At 39.4% G+C, this 18,178-nt stretch overlaps 1 protein-coding gene across 1 annotated transcript in view; it reads left to right on the top strand.

Moving 5' to 3' along the window:
* Positions 1 to 225: 225 nt before the first annotated feature.
* The window catches only part of ptprn2 (protein tyrosine phosphatase receptor type N2), a 124,071-nt gene continuing 106,118 nt past the window's right edge, over positions 226 to 18,178 (top strand). The window contains exons 1-2 of the mRNA XM_062441614.1: positions 226 to 310; positions 15,507 to 15,557. Of these exons, the coding sequence (XP_062297598.1) occupies positions 226 to 310; positions 15,507 to 15,557 (136 nt within the window). The remainder of the gene's footprint in view (positions 311 to 15,506; positions 15,558 to 18,178) is intronic.

Raw genomic sequence — 18,178 nt, 5'->3', positions numbered from 1 at the left:
CTGTTTGTGGTGCTGAAACAACCTCTATGTTGTGTGCCGTTTAGCGAAAATACCTTTTGTACCTTCTTTTTTTCCTCTCGCTGAGCTGCATTTCTCCTCGCCTCTCCTTCGACTCCAACATGCCTCTTTAGTGTCACATCTCATCCTAGCAGCTCACACCTGAGTTGGCATTAAACATGCTGTTTTAGCGGTAGGTGTGCGATGGATTAGTAGTTCAGTCCAGGCATGGATCCACGGTGGTGTCCCGTCCTCTTCTCTGCATTGGCTGTCAGCCTCTGCTCCTCACCTGCCGTCGCTGACAGAAAATTTGGTAAGCTGACCTGGTTTTGTTATTATTTTTCTTCATAATAGCTTCAGCTTTTTTCGGTTTATTGCGTTTCAGGCTCTGTCCGTGGTGCTAAAGCCACCTGACTGTCTCGGTTTGTCTCGCTCCAATCAATCACCAATAATATTTGCAAAAGTTGAGAAAATGCCTCTATTGAGCCTGATATTGTAGCATTTGCAAATACTCACAGCTTTCTTGCAATGTACAAAACTTATGTTTAATAGTTTGGTGTGACAGGTTGAAATCAAAAAATCTCCTACAGTACATGAAATGTTACATAATCTATCAGGCCCAGTGGATAACATGTGAGACTTGTTTGGCATGATACTGCTAGGCTTATTTAAAAAACAAAACACACAACCATGTAATTAACACAGAGTAACAATTACAACAAAAAAGAAGGCCAACAATACAAGCCAGCTTGATACAAGCACAACTGTAATAATGCACTAAATGTCATATGGGTTTAGTGGCTTCTGTGCTCACGAGAATTCCCCTTAAGGAGCATGCAATTTTAAATCTAGTTAAATATTTAATAATATCTCATATCTCCTCAGGAAAGGGCATCTTTCATATATCCCTGTTTCATTTTTATATTTTCATTATCCTTGATTTGCTCCTCCAGCCATGTCTCAGACACTACACTGTCATTTTCATGGCACATGTCCAAAGTATGATATATTACCGAAGCCATCAGGCTGCTTGTGTCCCTTTTGGTTAAAACAGAATACGCAGATTGGAGGATGTTTATAGACTCATCGGACTGTTTCCTCACTTTGCCCGCCTGCTATTTACACCTCTAATCACACCCACCGATCCAGCATCAGCAGCCAGAGCATCATGACGGAATCAACTTTATTATGAGCAAAGACGCATATATAGGTCTCAAGGCTGGCACTCCTGCTCAGTGATGATTCATAGAGGCATCGAAACTGCATCATATTCTGTATATTTAGAACAGGAGAGGGTCCATCCTTTTTTTATTTTTTCTAAATACTGTGTAATCTGTACGTAAACACCATCCAGCACACAGTTATTTTATTCTTTTATTAGATGAGTCTTTGCTTTTGCAGGTTATTAGATTGGCAACAAATAATATAGGAACTTGCCATTTGCTGCAAGTTGGTTAATTTATGCTTTAGAGTACTTGTGAATGAGTCTGTGCTTATTCGCCGAGTGCGTTTCTCATTGAATTCTCAGTATGTTTTTCTCTCTGTGTGTGCAAGAGGTCTCCATTGTCAGAGTGTGGCTGGGAGTTAGAGATGGTTATTGTTTTTAATGAGTCCCACTGCGGATTACGCTGTGTCATTGGAAAGCTTTGGATCAAGGTGATGTTGGCTGCCTATATATATCTATACATGCAGTATAATAAACTGCATGTGCATATGTGTGTGTATATATATATGGGTGGGTGTGTTTGTGTGGGAGAGACAGAAAGAGAGTGCGTGCTGTGCGTGGGTGTGTGCGTCCTCCACGTCTGAGAGTACATGAAATCCAGACGGGGTTTGAAAAAAATTAATCTGCTGCTGCACGCTCTGATTATAGAATTAAGTGCTGTAAAATGTTAGGAGTGGTGCAGATTTGATCCTGTGCATGAGACTAAAAACATTAACTTTTCAAATTCATACAAAGTAGTGTCAACTGTATGGAAATTGCTGGAGCACTTAATGCACAACCTCATAATGAGTTCACAGAATTTGACTTTTTAAAGCATGAGGTCTTATGAATACAAACAGCAAAATTACAGATAACAATTACTTATAAGAGAAGCTCTTCTATAGTGTAATTTACATCTTCCTTGCATGGGTTACATTCACCCAAGCCCTTAGAGGATGATATAAACAGCAATAAAACACTAAGACATGCTGTTTAGCCACCTTGATCCCATCTTGACGTCTGAGCGGTCTCCTCCAGGATGAGGCTCTGGTCTTCCAGAGAACAGCCAGAGGTCATGGACTGGTTAACATAATGTACTTTTCCTGTGTTTCTCCATTGAGGTGACTCTCTATTCAGCTTCCAGTCCGCTGCCTTCAAGCAATTCATGCTTGAGAGTTAATCCAAGGTTGTTATTGGCACCAGTGGAGGGCTTTTGACAAACTTTACAACACTGTTGTATATTAATTACATCATAAATGACACCCTGGGAGGCTTCTAAAAGAGAAACAAGTTGGGATTTTATTGCGGATTGGCATCTTAGATTCAGACATCCTAAGTAATCTTTATTTTAGGAGTGAAGATAGGTATATTCCGTGTTTACAGTCAAGAATAGCTTAATTTGAATAATGAGTTCATTGACTACTGAGGGAAGTCCCATCAGTGGAAAATGTGCAGAAATTGATTGTGTTGCCTCACAATCAGCTCACGTGTTGCTACAATGCCTCTTGTTGAGATTCTGCTCAGCATCTCGTTTCTGTTTGCAGTGGTTCGCCAGTGTCCTGCATCCCAATAACAACCACTGAAAATCCCATATTAACTAGACAGTGGTCCTGCAGCCGCAAGGTCATTTTTTGTTAGCATGAAAAATGTATTCTCTGCATCTTTTTCTGAAGAGACTCTGAATCACTTAAATAGAGAAATATTAAAACGAAGGCAAGATTGAATGAAATACAAACATACACCAAAGCGTTAGCCCTATTCTGACGATGCTTTCAGATATCTAGCAGGTACATGGAGATCAGACTGAGTGAGGAGTTTCACATTTCAAAAAAGTGAGAAAGCATGAAAAAAAAATCACTAGTTAATCACAGCTTATCAGTTGTATCCACCTTTAATGCCTTGTGTTGTATTTGCAATGAACTCTCTGTCCATTTTACAGAGCTAACGGTCCTTTATATCCAAGCAAATGAGTGTTACAGTATGTATTGATGGACTGAGATATGAGTCAGGGGTCGCTTATCTCGGGCATGTACATGTAGACATTCTCCTTCGAGGCTGTGCTGCTGGATCTTTTCATTACGGCTGGCTATCAGCAGCCATCGCCTAATATACCCAGACAAGTTAGATTTGATTCATAGGCTGCTGAGCTCTATCTATTTCGCCATGGGCCTATGTCATCCCATAGATATCAGGACTGAGTGGTGATATCAAATATCTTATAGTGGTTGTAAATCATCTGGGAGGATTGTAATGTGCTGTATTTACTACAGCGTGGATGGGTATGGTATATATATCCATGTGAGGCCGCGCAGCTTGCTTCATTGGAAGTGGTTTGTTTTCATTCTGTATGTTTGTGTTGTCTTATTATTTCCTGCGTTGCTAGGACACTCCATGGATCTCCCGAGGGAACAGTTATTATAAACGTGGTTTATCCTGGGAGCAAACATACCTCACAGAAAACATTACACTGAGCTTTTTCAACCATTTTAAGTAAATTAAAATACATTTTTATGAAATGAAGGAAATAAAAAAGGGAAAATACAACTCTCTTTCTAATCCAAGATAAATAAATCATGAATAAGTCTCATATTTTGTCTTTTGATGCCATTACAACAGCATTAATATGGAGTATATGACAGCTAGAGGCTTTCTGAGGCTGCTCCGAGTGACAATGCCAACATTCACTTTCCTTTAGCTCTGGTTTTGGTCTATCGCCTCCTGAGGGAAATATCTGGCACTTAAGCAGCTAAATGCTCCACTATGTTCACCAGATAGTTACCAACCGTGCTTGTTTGCTGTTTGGTGCTGAGCAGGTAGTGCACAGCAGGTTTTTGGAGCTTTTTCTCTGAAAACAGCTGCCTGCTTCAGCCAGAAATGACACTGTGAACTGTGACAGTGAACTGAAACAGTAAAGTTGCGGCTAGAAAGCTAAACAATGAGCCGGAACTCACTATAAAGCTCCATAAAGCTGGTGGGAGCTGCAGTCAGGTGATAATCCTCATCGCTATAAATGACATCATTTGATACATTATTGTTATAAAAACTAACAATTATAGCTGCTTTAAGGGATCACCAAACTTGTTACAATTCATCCAAAGTTCCATGGCAAATTCATCTAAAAATTGAGATGATTACCTGAAAAACAAAATTGCCAACCTCATGGTGGCGCTAGAGGAAAAGTCAGGGGATTACCAAAGTCAGTGCTATTCATCTTCTAGAGACCACAAACATTTCTACAAAATTTCATGGCAATCCTTCGAGTAGTTTTTGAGATATTTATATCTGAATCAAAGCACTGTACTGAATGACTAATACACCAACATTGCTGCTAGTGTTGCTAAAAACCTTCAATCAGCTGTCATAACACATAATACATTAATCTAGACATCATATCAGTATGCTTTCACAGCCAACACCAGCACTGCACTCCTCACAGTGGCTCATATTAGATTTTGAAAAAAAAAAAAATTTTCTGAATAATGAAAACTCCATTTCCAAAACGCTGCCTGTGATTGCCGCCTGAAACCAAATCATAATTAAAATGAAAATTGAACCAAGGATAATAGGACTGCCAAAACTAATATAACCCTGCAGTGATGTGTCTCACAATCTCAGTCAAGGTTCTGATCTCTCAGGATGTCTGAGTCATCTCAGCTGAACTGGTTAAGGGTCAGCTTCAGTTCAGACTTTATTGACACTTTGTATATGGAGCCTTTTTAGAATTCACTAAAGGCTTTAACTCATCCAGTAAATGACAAACCATTTATTGGATGAAGTTTTATTGTAGCCTACAATACATTTCTTCTTTGCACATTGGCTGTGTGTGCAGGATGGCTAAATGAACATTTGGTGTGTTATTTGGAAAGCCTGTTTTTCTAAATTAATAATCTCAACAGCTGCAGCATTCAATATGAGCATAATTGATCTTACATTAAGCGTTTCTGCGATCATCTGTTGTTGAATGTAATATATGCCCATTGATTCAATATGAGCCTAATGGATCTAACATTAAGATTTTTACTATCATCTGTTGTTAAATACATGCCTATTGATTCCAAGTAATAAACAGCAAACAGTTACTACTGAAGAGCTGCACCGATCCAACATACAGCTGCTGAAATTGTGTTTTGGGGGGTTCAGGAAGTCAAACTGATAAACCATTCATTGCAGTTTTTTTTATTTTTTTTTAGTTAATTTCAAAGTTGCTGCCTTCAAAGTGTAAGCACAGCATTTCAGGAAAAAAACGACACAAAGCAGGCTGTATATCCCTGGCTTGGGATGTAGCCACGGCTGGTGTGATAACAGGCGGAGTGCGATGTTTCTTTGACTCAACAGATGCTCGGAGGAGTGTGTTGGCTTTGAGTGGTTATTGAGACAAGGGAGTGGGAGCAAAGCGGCTGGCTGCGCGTCTGTGTCTTCTCTGAGAAATGTCAGCGGCTCTTGAGAGGAAGGAAGTCAGAATTGTGTCAAACAGACGTGTCAGGGCAATCCATCTTGTTATTCTCTTTGCAGCTTTGGTTCAGGGTGAAACCAGAAGACATTCTAGGTCAAGGAGGAAGTGTGCCACCAGAGAGGCAAGGAAGGTTATGTTACAAATTTACTGTGAAGGACTGCTCTTCTTTTACACTCTAAAATTAAATTACATTTCAATAGAATCTTTTTAATCTTTTGAGACTTGTGAGGTGTTAAAATATGACGTATTCACACTACTATGTTGGCAAAACTGTTTCCTCACTTGCATCTTTGTCTGTGCCTCAAAGGAGAAAGTGCAAAGAGCATCCTTCTTATTGTACTTTCTCACCTCGCCATATATGTGAACTGTTGAGCCTTGTGACACAGAGAGTGTGAAAACATCCCCAGGTATTAAAAGGAAGTATTGGATGGCTTTGTTATACCTTTTCACAAGCATTTCATCTGGTTCAAATTAAATGGTGTCAGTGAAGGGGTCAGTCTGAAGGTGACCCCTGTGTTGCAGAGCCAAGATTTATAATGAGGACAATAACACAGTAATGAGGATTCTGAAGGAAGCAAGTTAAGCAGAGGAATAAATCTATAGTATCTCAGCTGTGATTAAAGCAGTGATGTGTCTGCTTCGTCTTAGGGTGATGCTGATTAATACTCCAAACCATTTTTCAGTGCAGCAGGGAAACGAAGGCAAGACAAGGGTAACGCAAGTGAGAGACATTTCTAGATGCAGTTGCAAACCTGAAGGGGGGATATTTTGACAAATTGACATGACTATTGTGAGGTACAATTGTGACATTTTTCCACCACATTTGGCTGTAATCCATCAACATTTATTTGTTTTGCAGCTCCTCACACCAAGCTGTAATTAAACAGGATGTTTGCAGCATTATTATATGACAATACTGCTAGACCCTTCCCCATCCCTTATTTTTTCCTGCTGTAACATTAAATTGGTGAACAGCTCAGCATGGCTTGTTGAAAAGGTGCAATTTCATCACATCAGTTGGTTAAGCTGTTCCAGAAATGTCTTCTCTAAACCACTGAGGAGCACCAGCTTCATGTTTTAATGAACTTTTTAAGCTGCACTAATCAATATTTTGGATCAAATGACTGTGGGTCCGAGGTGAAAGGTCTTGCGTGTAGTGATGAACCATCAGATAGTTATCACCCAACTCTGCAGTTCAGTACTCCTAGGCTATATGGAGTTTTTTTTAGCATCTTTCAGCTCATTATCTTGTTTTAAATCAGTCTAGCTTTTTTTCATCAACCACATTTGAGCAGAAAACACACTCATAAACCCACTGTATGCTAACTGCTTAGTACTATACTGCAGACCGGCAATTGGTGACAGTAGCTGGCCATGATAAAGGAGCTTTTATCAGTTTAACAGACAGATTTGTCCCTCAGGAGTTCGTGGAAAACAACATTAAGCTAAAAGGAGAGCACATTTTTGACTTCAAAATGATACTGATATTCATCAGGTGGCCAGAAACATGAATCGAAATTCATGCTAATATTACTCTGTCTGTGGCAACATATTCAACATGTTAACTTTATATGGTATATATGTTAATGCTGTATTTTCAATTTGTTCCACTGCCTCAATGTGTCCACAAAGCTCAACTAATGCAGGTTTCTGTAACTGCAAAATCTATCCCAAGACTACACAATATTCTATCATTTTCTGTAATGCCTCCTTTGTACGATGTATTTAGTACTGTAACTACTCTTTAGTTTACCCTAATAAATGATTACCATTTGTCAGAAAAATACTTAAATCAAGTAAGTTAATATGAATGCAGACGCTTGATTTGATAGAGTTGATGACTGGTGTTGACCCCATTGATTAGATGGATGTCCAAGGATAGAGTCCTATAAATAGCAGCCAAATGACCCCCCCACCCCCACCCCCACCCCCATTCCCCCAAGGGAGCCACAGATGAGGCCTTGAGATGGGATGGAGATGGGATGATGGAGGGCAATGACAGCAGAGAGAGACAAAACTGGTAAGGTGGTTTAGATGTTTTTGAGCCAAGATGATCATTGGAAGATAGGAAAGTCCTCTCACAGAACCAGGTTAAATGGATGGAAAGGATGATATTTGAAAGATGGAGCTGAGGGCGCTGATGAAATAGGCTGACAGTTGTCTTCCTGTTTGAATACTGAACAAAAATCTCAGTAGACTATAAAGTCAATACTTTTCCAGACATCCAGTTATGTAGATTTTAAAAAAGGATGAGGGAAGAATTGGGTTGAAGATTAACAATTGTGCCAGTTAGAGTTTGGACAGATTTAATCAGCTGAACAGAAGGTCTTTATACATGCAATGGTGGATGACTTTAATGGTAAGAACCCCCCATAAATCTCATTCAGCATGAACCAGCCATATATAAAAAATATATATACTTCATGAAAACAGGTGCGATTTGATCCTATAGATTTGTGTTATCTCCTTCACTGACTGAAGCCACAAAAAATACCCTTCTCTTAGTGATGAGAGGTTGTCTAAGTGGGTGAAAAATGTGGATACCAAAAATTGGGCCTTGATCTGCGTGGAAAAACTCCCTACTTATCTTATGACAGCTCTTTATGCAGCCCTTCAGTTCAGCCTTTGTTTGAAACAGGTCGTTTTATCTACAGGCAGTAGCAGTAGGACTTCACTTCTTTTTCTGGTTTGTTTCTGAAAACGAAAACAAAGGCTGCGTAACTGATGGCCATTTGTAGGCATGCATGAACAATCTGAAGTCATCATGAGGACGAAGTAGAGGTAACATCGCAAATAAAGCCTTCAGAGCAGGTTGAAGCCCTGACTGTTGACTTGCAGGAAGCATTTTTCATACATTGACCTTAAGTTTTGGGACTGTGACGATGTTTTACGAAGTCACAAAAACATGATATTATCCCCTTTAGTACAATGCAACTCCTCAGGTGGTACAGCTGAAAAGTTTCATTTGGAGCTATGAAAGTACCAAGACTGTAGTGCTGTGATGACCTGCTTCAAATGAACAAGGTTCAACTCGTACTCATAAGAGTTAAACCTTTACTTCATCTGAATGACTGAGATTTCCTTTGAGGCCAGGTTGTGTTGGTTCACTGTGAACTCCTCGGCAAATGAGATGGAGGACTCTTAGCTGTTTTACTTGCTCAGTTTCTGCACTTCAACACCCAATCACACCTCAGAAGAGGAGAGAAAATCAAATGTCTGAATCATTCAGTGTGGGTCAGGGAAAAAGGTCAAGCCGGCCTATTTCTGGGTCCTCTGTTGCCGCAGCGATGCTGCCATCTTTAATTCATGGCTGCTGTCGCCTGGAGCTGGCAGCTGAGTGACTGAGAGTGACCTGTCTGTCTGGGAATTTGAGAGAAATTCTCTTGAAAGTCAGTGGGAAATGTGTTTTGTTACACTCTTCTGGATGTCAGGTGGTTTCACGTCAGGTTACCTCTTCAATCAAAGTGACATCCAAGCCCCTTATCTCCCTCCTCCTACCTCCGCCTAATTATTTAGGTAGTTAAATAACTGTAGATTTATTCTCCAATGTGAAAGAGACATTGTACTGATGGTATTTTTGTACATTTATATAGCGCCTTTCAATCTTAACGGTCAAAGCGCTTTCCAATTTTTGCCTCTAATTCACACACACATGACCTAACCATCAGGAGCAACCTGGGGTTCAGTGTCTTGCTTAATGGCACTTTGACACATGGATAGGAAGAGCCGCAGTCGAACCACCAACCCTGCGGTTAGTGGACGACCTGCTCTACTTCCTGAGCCACAGCCACCCCTTGTGCCCCCTTGTGGTGTAAAAACAAATTGTTCACAGTGTGATTCACCACAGGAAAAAAAAAAAAGTTTGCTCATGAAATATAGATGCACAGAGTGTCATAGTATTATCCAAACAACTGTTTTAACACAGTCTTGTCATGTGGAGTATGACAATGTTGTGGATAATGATAACTCACCACAGCTGAATTGCTGACATGTGACACGCAGCTTCTGACAAGAACAGACCTTCCAAAGAAAGGCTTGGGGCTTGGAGCCATCTTTAATTTTAGCAAGAGAATGCCTTAATGACACAAGCTGTTTGAATCTGCGGACATGGTGTCAAGCTGATGCTAATTTGCTTGCAGGTGATGTTCTTCTGTGCTGTCCCTGCTCCAGCCAACACTCTCTTTTCAATTCACTTGCACTTTTATTGCTGCTGCCATGCTGCACTGTTCTAAAATGGCTTTTTTGGCTGACAGTACAGGTGTTCGTGTGTGTGTGTGTGTGTGTGTGTGTGTGTGTGCAAGTAAAAATGAGTCCGGTGTCCTTGGTTGAAGCCTATAATTATAATAAAAGATATGTTGGTGGCCCCAGAGAGTGAATGAAATATGTCCTAAACTGCAGCAGGCTATGGGAGTGGCTGTCCTCACTGCCAGATTCCCAGCATCCTCCTTGGCCCTTCAGACATCACAGATGGTATCCCGGCACCGGTCAACCACCTGTGAAGGCAAGCGTACGTTCAAATCGCTGACTTCCTGTTCGGCCTTGGGTTTGGCCTCGTAGGGATACGTTTAACGTTCCCGGCAAGGTCAGCTCAGTCTCGGCCAAATGCTTGAGACGCAGTTCCTCCACACATGCTCAGAGATCTGTAATAATTGTCTTATTTGAATGCACATAATGACACAGATGAAGATTAGTTTGGAAATTAATTTGATTGTATTATTTTCTGATGAGAATTTCTCAGTCATTCTTATGTAATTGCTTTCCTTCAAATGACCTTAAATGAGCTTTCCTGATTTCATGCCCAGCTGAGTTTTTATCTGAAGGTGAATTGTGAAGGTGAACTTTGTATTTGTGTGTTGCTCCTTGTTTACCTATACAGAAGAGGCACTCAATGCCTGTAAAAGCAGTTAGTTGTAATAAGGCAGGCAGAGGGGAATCACGGGACAGTGTCTCTCTGCTACACAGAGGTGGAGGACATAGATAATTCCCTTTTCTGCATGCTAACATCAGATCCAGGAAGAGCTTTTACGCAAAACCTATTAAATATTGCATGTACTATCTTGTAATATGTTTAAGAACTGTGAACTGACTCACAGCCTCCACTGACCTCCTGGATTCTCCTTGCACACTGTATTCGTAAATTAGGTCACACAGTGTCTATTTTCAGGGGGGAAGCTTCTGCACATTTAGAGCACCTGTAGTTCTCTCTACTGTGTAGTGCTGCTGTTAATGATTATTTTCATAATTGATTCACGTGGCAATTATTTTAAGGATTAATTAATTGTTTATACTGTGAAAGATCACAATTTCCCTGAGCTCAACGTGGCATCTAGAAATCCAAAAGAGCCAAGAATATTCAATTTACAATGATATGAATTGTCATGTATTGTCATTGTAGTGTTTTATAAACCATGAATTAAATAAATTTTAAAAAATAAAGATAATGTTAAGCAGTTTGAGGTTTGTAAATAAGTTACAATATCAGAAAATAAAACATTTGCATTTGTTTAAGTCATAAACAAAGTAAAAATAAAGTAAATCATCTCCGTCGATCCTCTGAATCCCACTGAGGCTCCACTTGACTGACAGTCAGTTTCTAGTTGATGAGCTACAGAGACTAATCTGTGATGAGGTTGATATGGCAACAGAGCATCGTCACTCAATAGCAAGCGTAGCGCTTTTTTGGAAAGGTCATTTTGTTCGTGAAATTATCTTGTACGCCTGGAGTTACAATAGACTCTGGCCATTTTTTGTCAGGATGCTTCATTAAGATATAGCCAGGACACCTTTTTTCCCCCCACCTGCTTTCTTCCTCAGCTATGAGTCGCATCCTTTTTTTTCCGCCTGAGGTTATCAGCATCATCCACTGTGATTGCATTTTAATTAAAAGGCACCATTTTAATCATCTCTGGCATGGTGTCGGAGAAAGGGGGTGCGGCGTTATCAGTCCTATGTCCCTGCCTATCACACACACACGCGCAGACACGCAATGTCTGACAAACCATGCTCGGCTGGATGCTTCATTAAATGGAAGGTTGTAATTAATATTGAGAGCTGACAAGGCCTCCCAGAGAACCCAATGAATTAAGCAGGGAAGTGATGAGGAGGTAAAGTTGAATGGACTGACACTAATTGCACAGCGGTGAGATGCATGGTCAAGAGGGATTGTGTGGCTCCTCCATCTCCAAGTGACTCCTCTTTGTTTATAATAGTTTGGTCTCAGATATTTTTGCATCCCTCTTCAAACTCTAAATTCTTGGTAAAATGTGAGGACAAAGGGAAAATAAAACACACTTAAAGGTTGTGGGGTCAGAGAAGGTAAAGAGACTGTTAGTAATTACAGCTTCAGGAAATACACCAAAATCAATTCATCGAGAAAATAAGCTGAAATTCAGTTAAATCATTGTTGGTAACAGCCTTGTTATTACCATTTTTCTTTGGAAAGTCAAGCATGCCTGTCAAAAGAAAGACCCCATTTTTTTGCCATTACCTTAAAGTCCATTCCCTGAAAGAAATAAGAAAGTCTCTATTTATTTATTTATTTATTTTATATTTGTGTTTATTGCTTCTATTTAGTTCAGCTGCATTGTCCATACTAATACTACAGTGAGCATGCAGAGATTATTTGGGTCACTGTGGGGCAGCGCAACAAGCTGTCAACACAACACTGACATATTATCACTTTACAAAGCTGATATGGCTAACGTGTGAGAAAACAATTGCCCCTTTACACACACAATAGGAGCAACACTGAAGTTGTGTTTCTTCTCACTTGGAGAACGTAAATCCACCATTCAGTATGCTTTCAGCTTTGTTTTTGGTCTCCACCAACTCTGATGGAAATACGTGGGCCTTTGCTGCTAAATACTTCACTGTGTTCACCAGCTAGTTGCTAACTTTGTCTTGTCTGCCGTTTGATTCTTGGCAGGCAGTGTGCAGTGAGTTTATCCAAGCTTTTTTTACTTAAAACAGCTACCATGAGATTAGTGAGAGTGGTGAGAGGGAACCAACAAAGTTGCGAGCCACAAATACAAAACAATGAGCCGAAAGACGCTTAAACCCAAGGAGACTGGCAGAGTCAGGTGATAATTATCTGTGGGCTCGGATTACACTTTGAAATTTAATCGATTGCTGATAGAAAAATATTGATTATTACAGCTTTAAGACTTTACAAAGGAGTTAGATGAGATTAAAAAGGAAATACTGAAGTTCAGATACAGTTTTCAACCTATAACAGCACTTTAGAGGTGTGGTAACAGTTTGACCTACAAAATATAGCTGTCTGCTTCCTCATAATCCTTCCATTAAAATTAATGATATATTAGGAGATGTATTCTGCATAATAGGCAGGTATGAGTTGTTGGAATACCCATTTGTGGTGTTTCCAAGTTGTTTCTCTTCAGTTCAAGACATTCTGCCTTATTGTCTTGTTGTAGACAACTGAACATCCTTTCAGTTCTATAATGATAATAACGCCTCGCTCTTTACATCATTAAATAATCATTTTGCTGACATATGGGAGCCATTACCTCTAAAAGGTGTAATTTCATAAAATGTGCCTTCAATTCTCACACAAAATAGCTGCATATTTTGTATATAATCAAGTTTTCACCCAGATTAGTAATGATCCTAATGATGGATCTGAATCAAAGAAACTTGGAACAAGTGATGCCTGAAAACTTCTTCTCATGATTATCTTCCCTTTCTGTGTGAATTGATTAACAGACTTCCCGCACCTATCTCTTCTCATTATTGAAGAAGGCCTCTCCTCCTACTCAGCCTGTTCTTTATTCACGGTCACAAGCTGCTCGTTGATGTCCATCAAGGCCACCAGGCCAAAAGGGCGCATCCAATTTCTCTCACTCCTACTGATGAGCAGAAGGAGGGAAATAACAAAGATAAAAGACTTGAAGGAAGAGGGCTGAGGCATAGCCTAGTTGCTTACAGATTATCTCTGTGTTGCAAACAGTACAAATGCCATAAACTCTGTAATAAAACACTGTAATATAAGACTTTTAGGAGCTTATTGGATCTGTATTATTGTCTGTGCTCTTTTTGACACAGAGTGGGTCACTGCAGTCAGCTTCCAAAAAGAAAATAAGGGGTTTTCACACAATCATTCCTCTGCTCGCTGCAACTCCCACGTGTGAAATATGAACACAGGGAACAGCTACCCATAATGCCTCTGCCATCTGTTCATTTATTAGTCTGGAACACCTAGCCCTAGTCCAAGCGTTAAAGTTCATTAATATTCATACAACATTCATATGTGGAAATGTTGCCCATGGAGTTGGGGTATTAGTGTCAGAGACAGGATAGGACACGTCGCACTAATTGATGATTGATGGCTCCGCCATTAGCAGCGAGGCCCGCGGCCAGCGTTAATGCAGTACTAAGCTTTACTTTTATAGAGCAGTAACATATTTAAAAACTTCTGACAATGGGCTAATTTTGTTCTGCAATTCTATGTACATCTAATCCTCTTTTGCATATTCATGTTTTCCAGCTCCATTTATATGCAATATTAAGGCATTTGTTATGTTTTTTTTGTAACCTGAATCATCAAGTGTTCTTGCTAGAGCTATTTACAATTTCCTCCTTCTCCCATTTTAAGTTGATTTATATTATTAAATTAAGGCTGCAGCTCATTTCTGATTCACAGTTAAACATTTTGGGGAACATGCTAATTCACTTTCTTTCAGAGAGTTTCATGAAAAGATTGATACCTCTCCTGTGCTTGTTGGCTTAACTTAGCAGGGGGAAACCTGGCTCTATCTGAAGATAACAAAATCCCACATTTTTATGCTTTAGTACAGATTAAACAATAATATAATAATGTAATATTCTGTTAATTATTGAGGTTTAGAGGTACTGATTGGTGGATTTTGTTATCTATGGACAAGCTATTCTTAACAGTCAAATACTATAAGAAAGTGGTGTTGGTCCTCTCTGCAAGAACTCTTTCATTTGTTAACAGCCCTTTTGCTTAGCATACAGACCAGAAACAGAGGTAAACGGCTAGTCTGTGTCAGCCCAGGGATAATAAAATATACTCACCAGCACTTCTAAAACTCACCAATTAACATGTTATCTTGTTTGTTTAATCCATACAACAATGGAAGTGTAAAAAACTACAATAGTTAAGGGGGGTTATGTACGGGACTATTTCTTGGGTGGGAGCCGTGACCTCCTGTATACTGTTCTGGTTGCTTGGCAACTGCTTAAAGCCAAGAAATATAAATGTGAGAGTGGTATTGATCCTCCCGTTCGCAAGAATGGGAATACTTCCCAAAATGTTGAACTACTTCTTAAGTGTGTAGGATTTAGTGGCATCTAGTGGCTACTGTATGAACATGGCGTTACAACATTGTGGGCTCTGTGAAAGAGGACCAACTCTAGATATAAAGGGCTCCTTCTGAGGCAATGAAAACATAATGAGACTTATTTTTGTGGGATTATACACTAATTGAAACATACTCATGACTGTTATATTCCATTTCTACCAAGTCTATTGCCACTAAATTCTACAAACTGGTCCTTTAAGAATGTTAAGAGATTTTTCTTTTTCCAATTGATGTAATCATCTTCCAGACTATAACATATTTTTAATAAATAGTGACCAAAGAAACCAGAATATATATTTTTTTAAATGACTTGAAATGATCATCAAACTAAACTGTTAAATCTACTAACTGTTTCAGCACTAGACAAAATTCATTTACCAGAAGAAACATGAATAAAGTAATCCATGTTGAAATTGTTGTATTGGGACTTCTTATATGTTATGCTGTATATTTACTTGTGTCTCTTCTTCTTCTTCTCTTCTCTTCATATTTCACCTTCTATTAACCCCAGGCTGCCTGTTTGAAGACGAGCTCTGCATGTCGTATGAGTTCTGCGTCAATGGTAAGTCAGGCTTAGACAGTCATGTCTGCACATCATTATTTCATATTATACATCATCCCTGGTTTCCATGCTGCCCTGGCTATTTCTAATCATTCAGGGATGTATATATAGGTAGATGGTGACTGGAGAGCATATGCTCCTGCTAAGTTTAGACATATGAGTCATATATATTATTAAAACAGCTGGCAGCTAAGATGAGACACAATAGCATACAATCATGCATCACAGCGGTTGTGTCATCGTATTCGTCTAACTAACTACTCTGGAAGTTAGCATGTTTTCCCTGTTATATGCCGAGTTTTCCCCAAAACACAAACGGTCACGACCTCACACAAAACCATCTTATCATGCAGGATGCCTGTGTTTTTGTCAGCAGTTACCGTGACAACGTGTCACCTAATGAATGGAGGGGAAATTTCGGGGGATTTTTCATTCAGCACAGCAATCACACAGCGGGTTTTAATTTTAAAGAGGATTGATAGCGCATCTAGGATCATCATGAAAGGTTAATGTATTCTCCCATATTGGAAGGTTTAGACAGAGCAAGCAACGGGTCAGGATATGGAATCGCTCTTACATGTGTACCAGGGAACTACGCCTTATCCTAGTGAAGGTTTGGTTTTGTCCTTTCAAGCATAATGATTAAATGCTTCGATTTTGTTGTTTTGTTTCACTGAGTTTTGCTCACTTCATTTACGTTCTGTGGATTCATCATAAAATCAATTTCATCAATAAAGAGACGAAGCCAGCACAGGGAACACTTGCTCGCTGACAGACAATAGAGGTACACACAAAACATAATGTGACCTATAGGAGAGTGCACTCAGTAACACACAGGAGAAAACACCACAGTTTGAATATTAATATGTTGATCAGAGGAGGAGGAGGAGGAGGAGAATGAGAATGAGAATGAGCAAAGGTAACATGAGGTTTTGTGGCTGTTAATTAGCTCCTGATTGTGTGGATGATTTTGTATAAATGTCTGTTTTTAAGCTGATTTCTTTATTACTCTTCCCTGTCCTACAAATTCAAACTTTTTATTATCAATAACTATCTGGATGAATTGATTAATCATTTTATTTATAAGATGCCAGATTAATTGATTAATTGACCAATCATTGCAGTAATACAATATGTTTTGCAAATAGAGAGGACACAAAGATTGAAATAAAAACACTAAAACAATAATGAAAATCAATCAAAAAATGAATAAATTAATGCATGAAAATCAGTAAGTTATGGATGAAAGTATGAGAGCACTGTCTTCATAATGGCTATTTGCCTTATTGCCAAGAGTTAGATGAGAAAATTGATTCATGTCTGTATGCTAAATCAGCACATTTGGTGCCCTAGGCGAGCTTCATCCTGGGAGCATGTTAACCGCACCTCGTTCTGGTACATAGTGAAATTGGCTTGTTATATCGGCGCCCCCCATTATATGGCGCCCTAGGCAGTTGCCTCATGGATGTATAAAGAGAACTAAATATGACGTGGGAGGCGGGGCACCGTTCATTCCTATGAAAGTTGCTCAGTGGCGCATGCAGCTAACAAAAAGGTAATTTATTGCTGTAAAGAAATACCTGGATGAAAACATACTGTGTGCGCCCTGTGGGCCCAGCATGCTCACACAGACTTCCACTGATAACTTCCAGTTAAGCCCTCCGGCTAACTTGAATGAGGATAAAATGATTCAATTTTGTGACTCTTATTGACTTTCGAAACATGGTCAGACTGAATGGAGCTAATTCTGATACCGACATGACTCATTTTCAGAGCGATACAAAAAAATGTATCCGTTGATTTACAGACACCTCTTCCAAAATGTAAGTCTATGGGAAGAAGTATTTTTGGGCCCAGTAGCATTACATGACGTTGCAGTTAAAGGGCTTGGCCACCGTTCGCTCTTTTTTTCCCTATTGCTAGGATTAAACCCTGCACTAAACGTGAAGCTACACCTAGAAGCCACTTAGCTTATGTTAGCGGGACACAGTCAGCCAAGTTCTGTCCAAAGGCTAAAAAAATAATCCTCCACCATACCACATAACCCTCTGTAAAACCACATAACGTCATCTTTTTGTATAAATTCGACAAACAATATTGAATAAGATGTTAATTAATGCACTTTAGAGGTGCTGTTAGGATGGTTTTTTTTTGCTTTGGACAGAGCTAGGTTGCACTGTGAATTATTTCCAGGATTTCACAAGCTTAACTATAATATTAATAAAAATGTAATACAGTCTGAAATCTGTTAGCTGTTTCTATGCTAAGCTTATCTGCTCCTAGCTGTAGCCATATGTGTATCGTACAGACATGAGAGAGATATCAGTATTCATATCTAACATACTCCAAGACATTGAATAAGCCAAAAATGTTAAACTACTGTTCAAAGATGGGCTTTAAAGATATCTGTAGAAGGGGAAGATCTGATAGTGAGTGGGAGTCGGTAATCTTTGGGTTTGCTGTATCTTAGAGAAGCAAATTTGGAGATCCTTATTTCCATATTAACCCAGTTTTGGAGGGAACAGAGAAGGAGATGGTAATACAGTGAAGAAAAGGGAATATAAAAAACTGACTTTAATTACACAGACTGCATTGGTACAGAGGGGAGCTACATGTAGCCT

This window comes from Scomber scombrus, chromosome 20, assembly GCF_963691925.1.
Source record: "Scomber scombrus chromosome 20, fScoSco1.1, whole genome shotgun sequence".
NCBI classification, from domain to species: Eukaryota; Metazoa; Chordata; class Actinopteri; order Scombriformes; family Scombridae; genus Scomber; species Scomber scombrus.
Note: the sequence above shows the minus strand (reverse complement) of the source record. Positions and strands in the feature narration are given on the sequence as shown.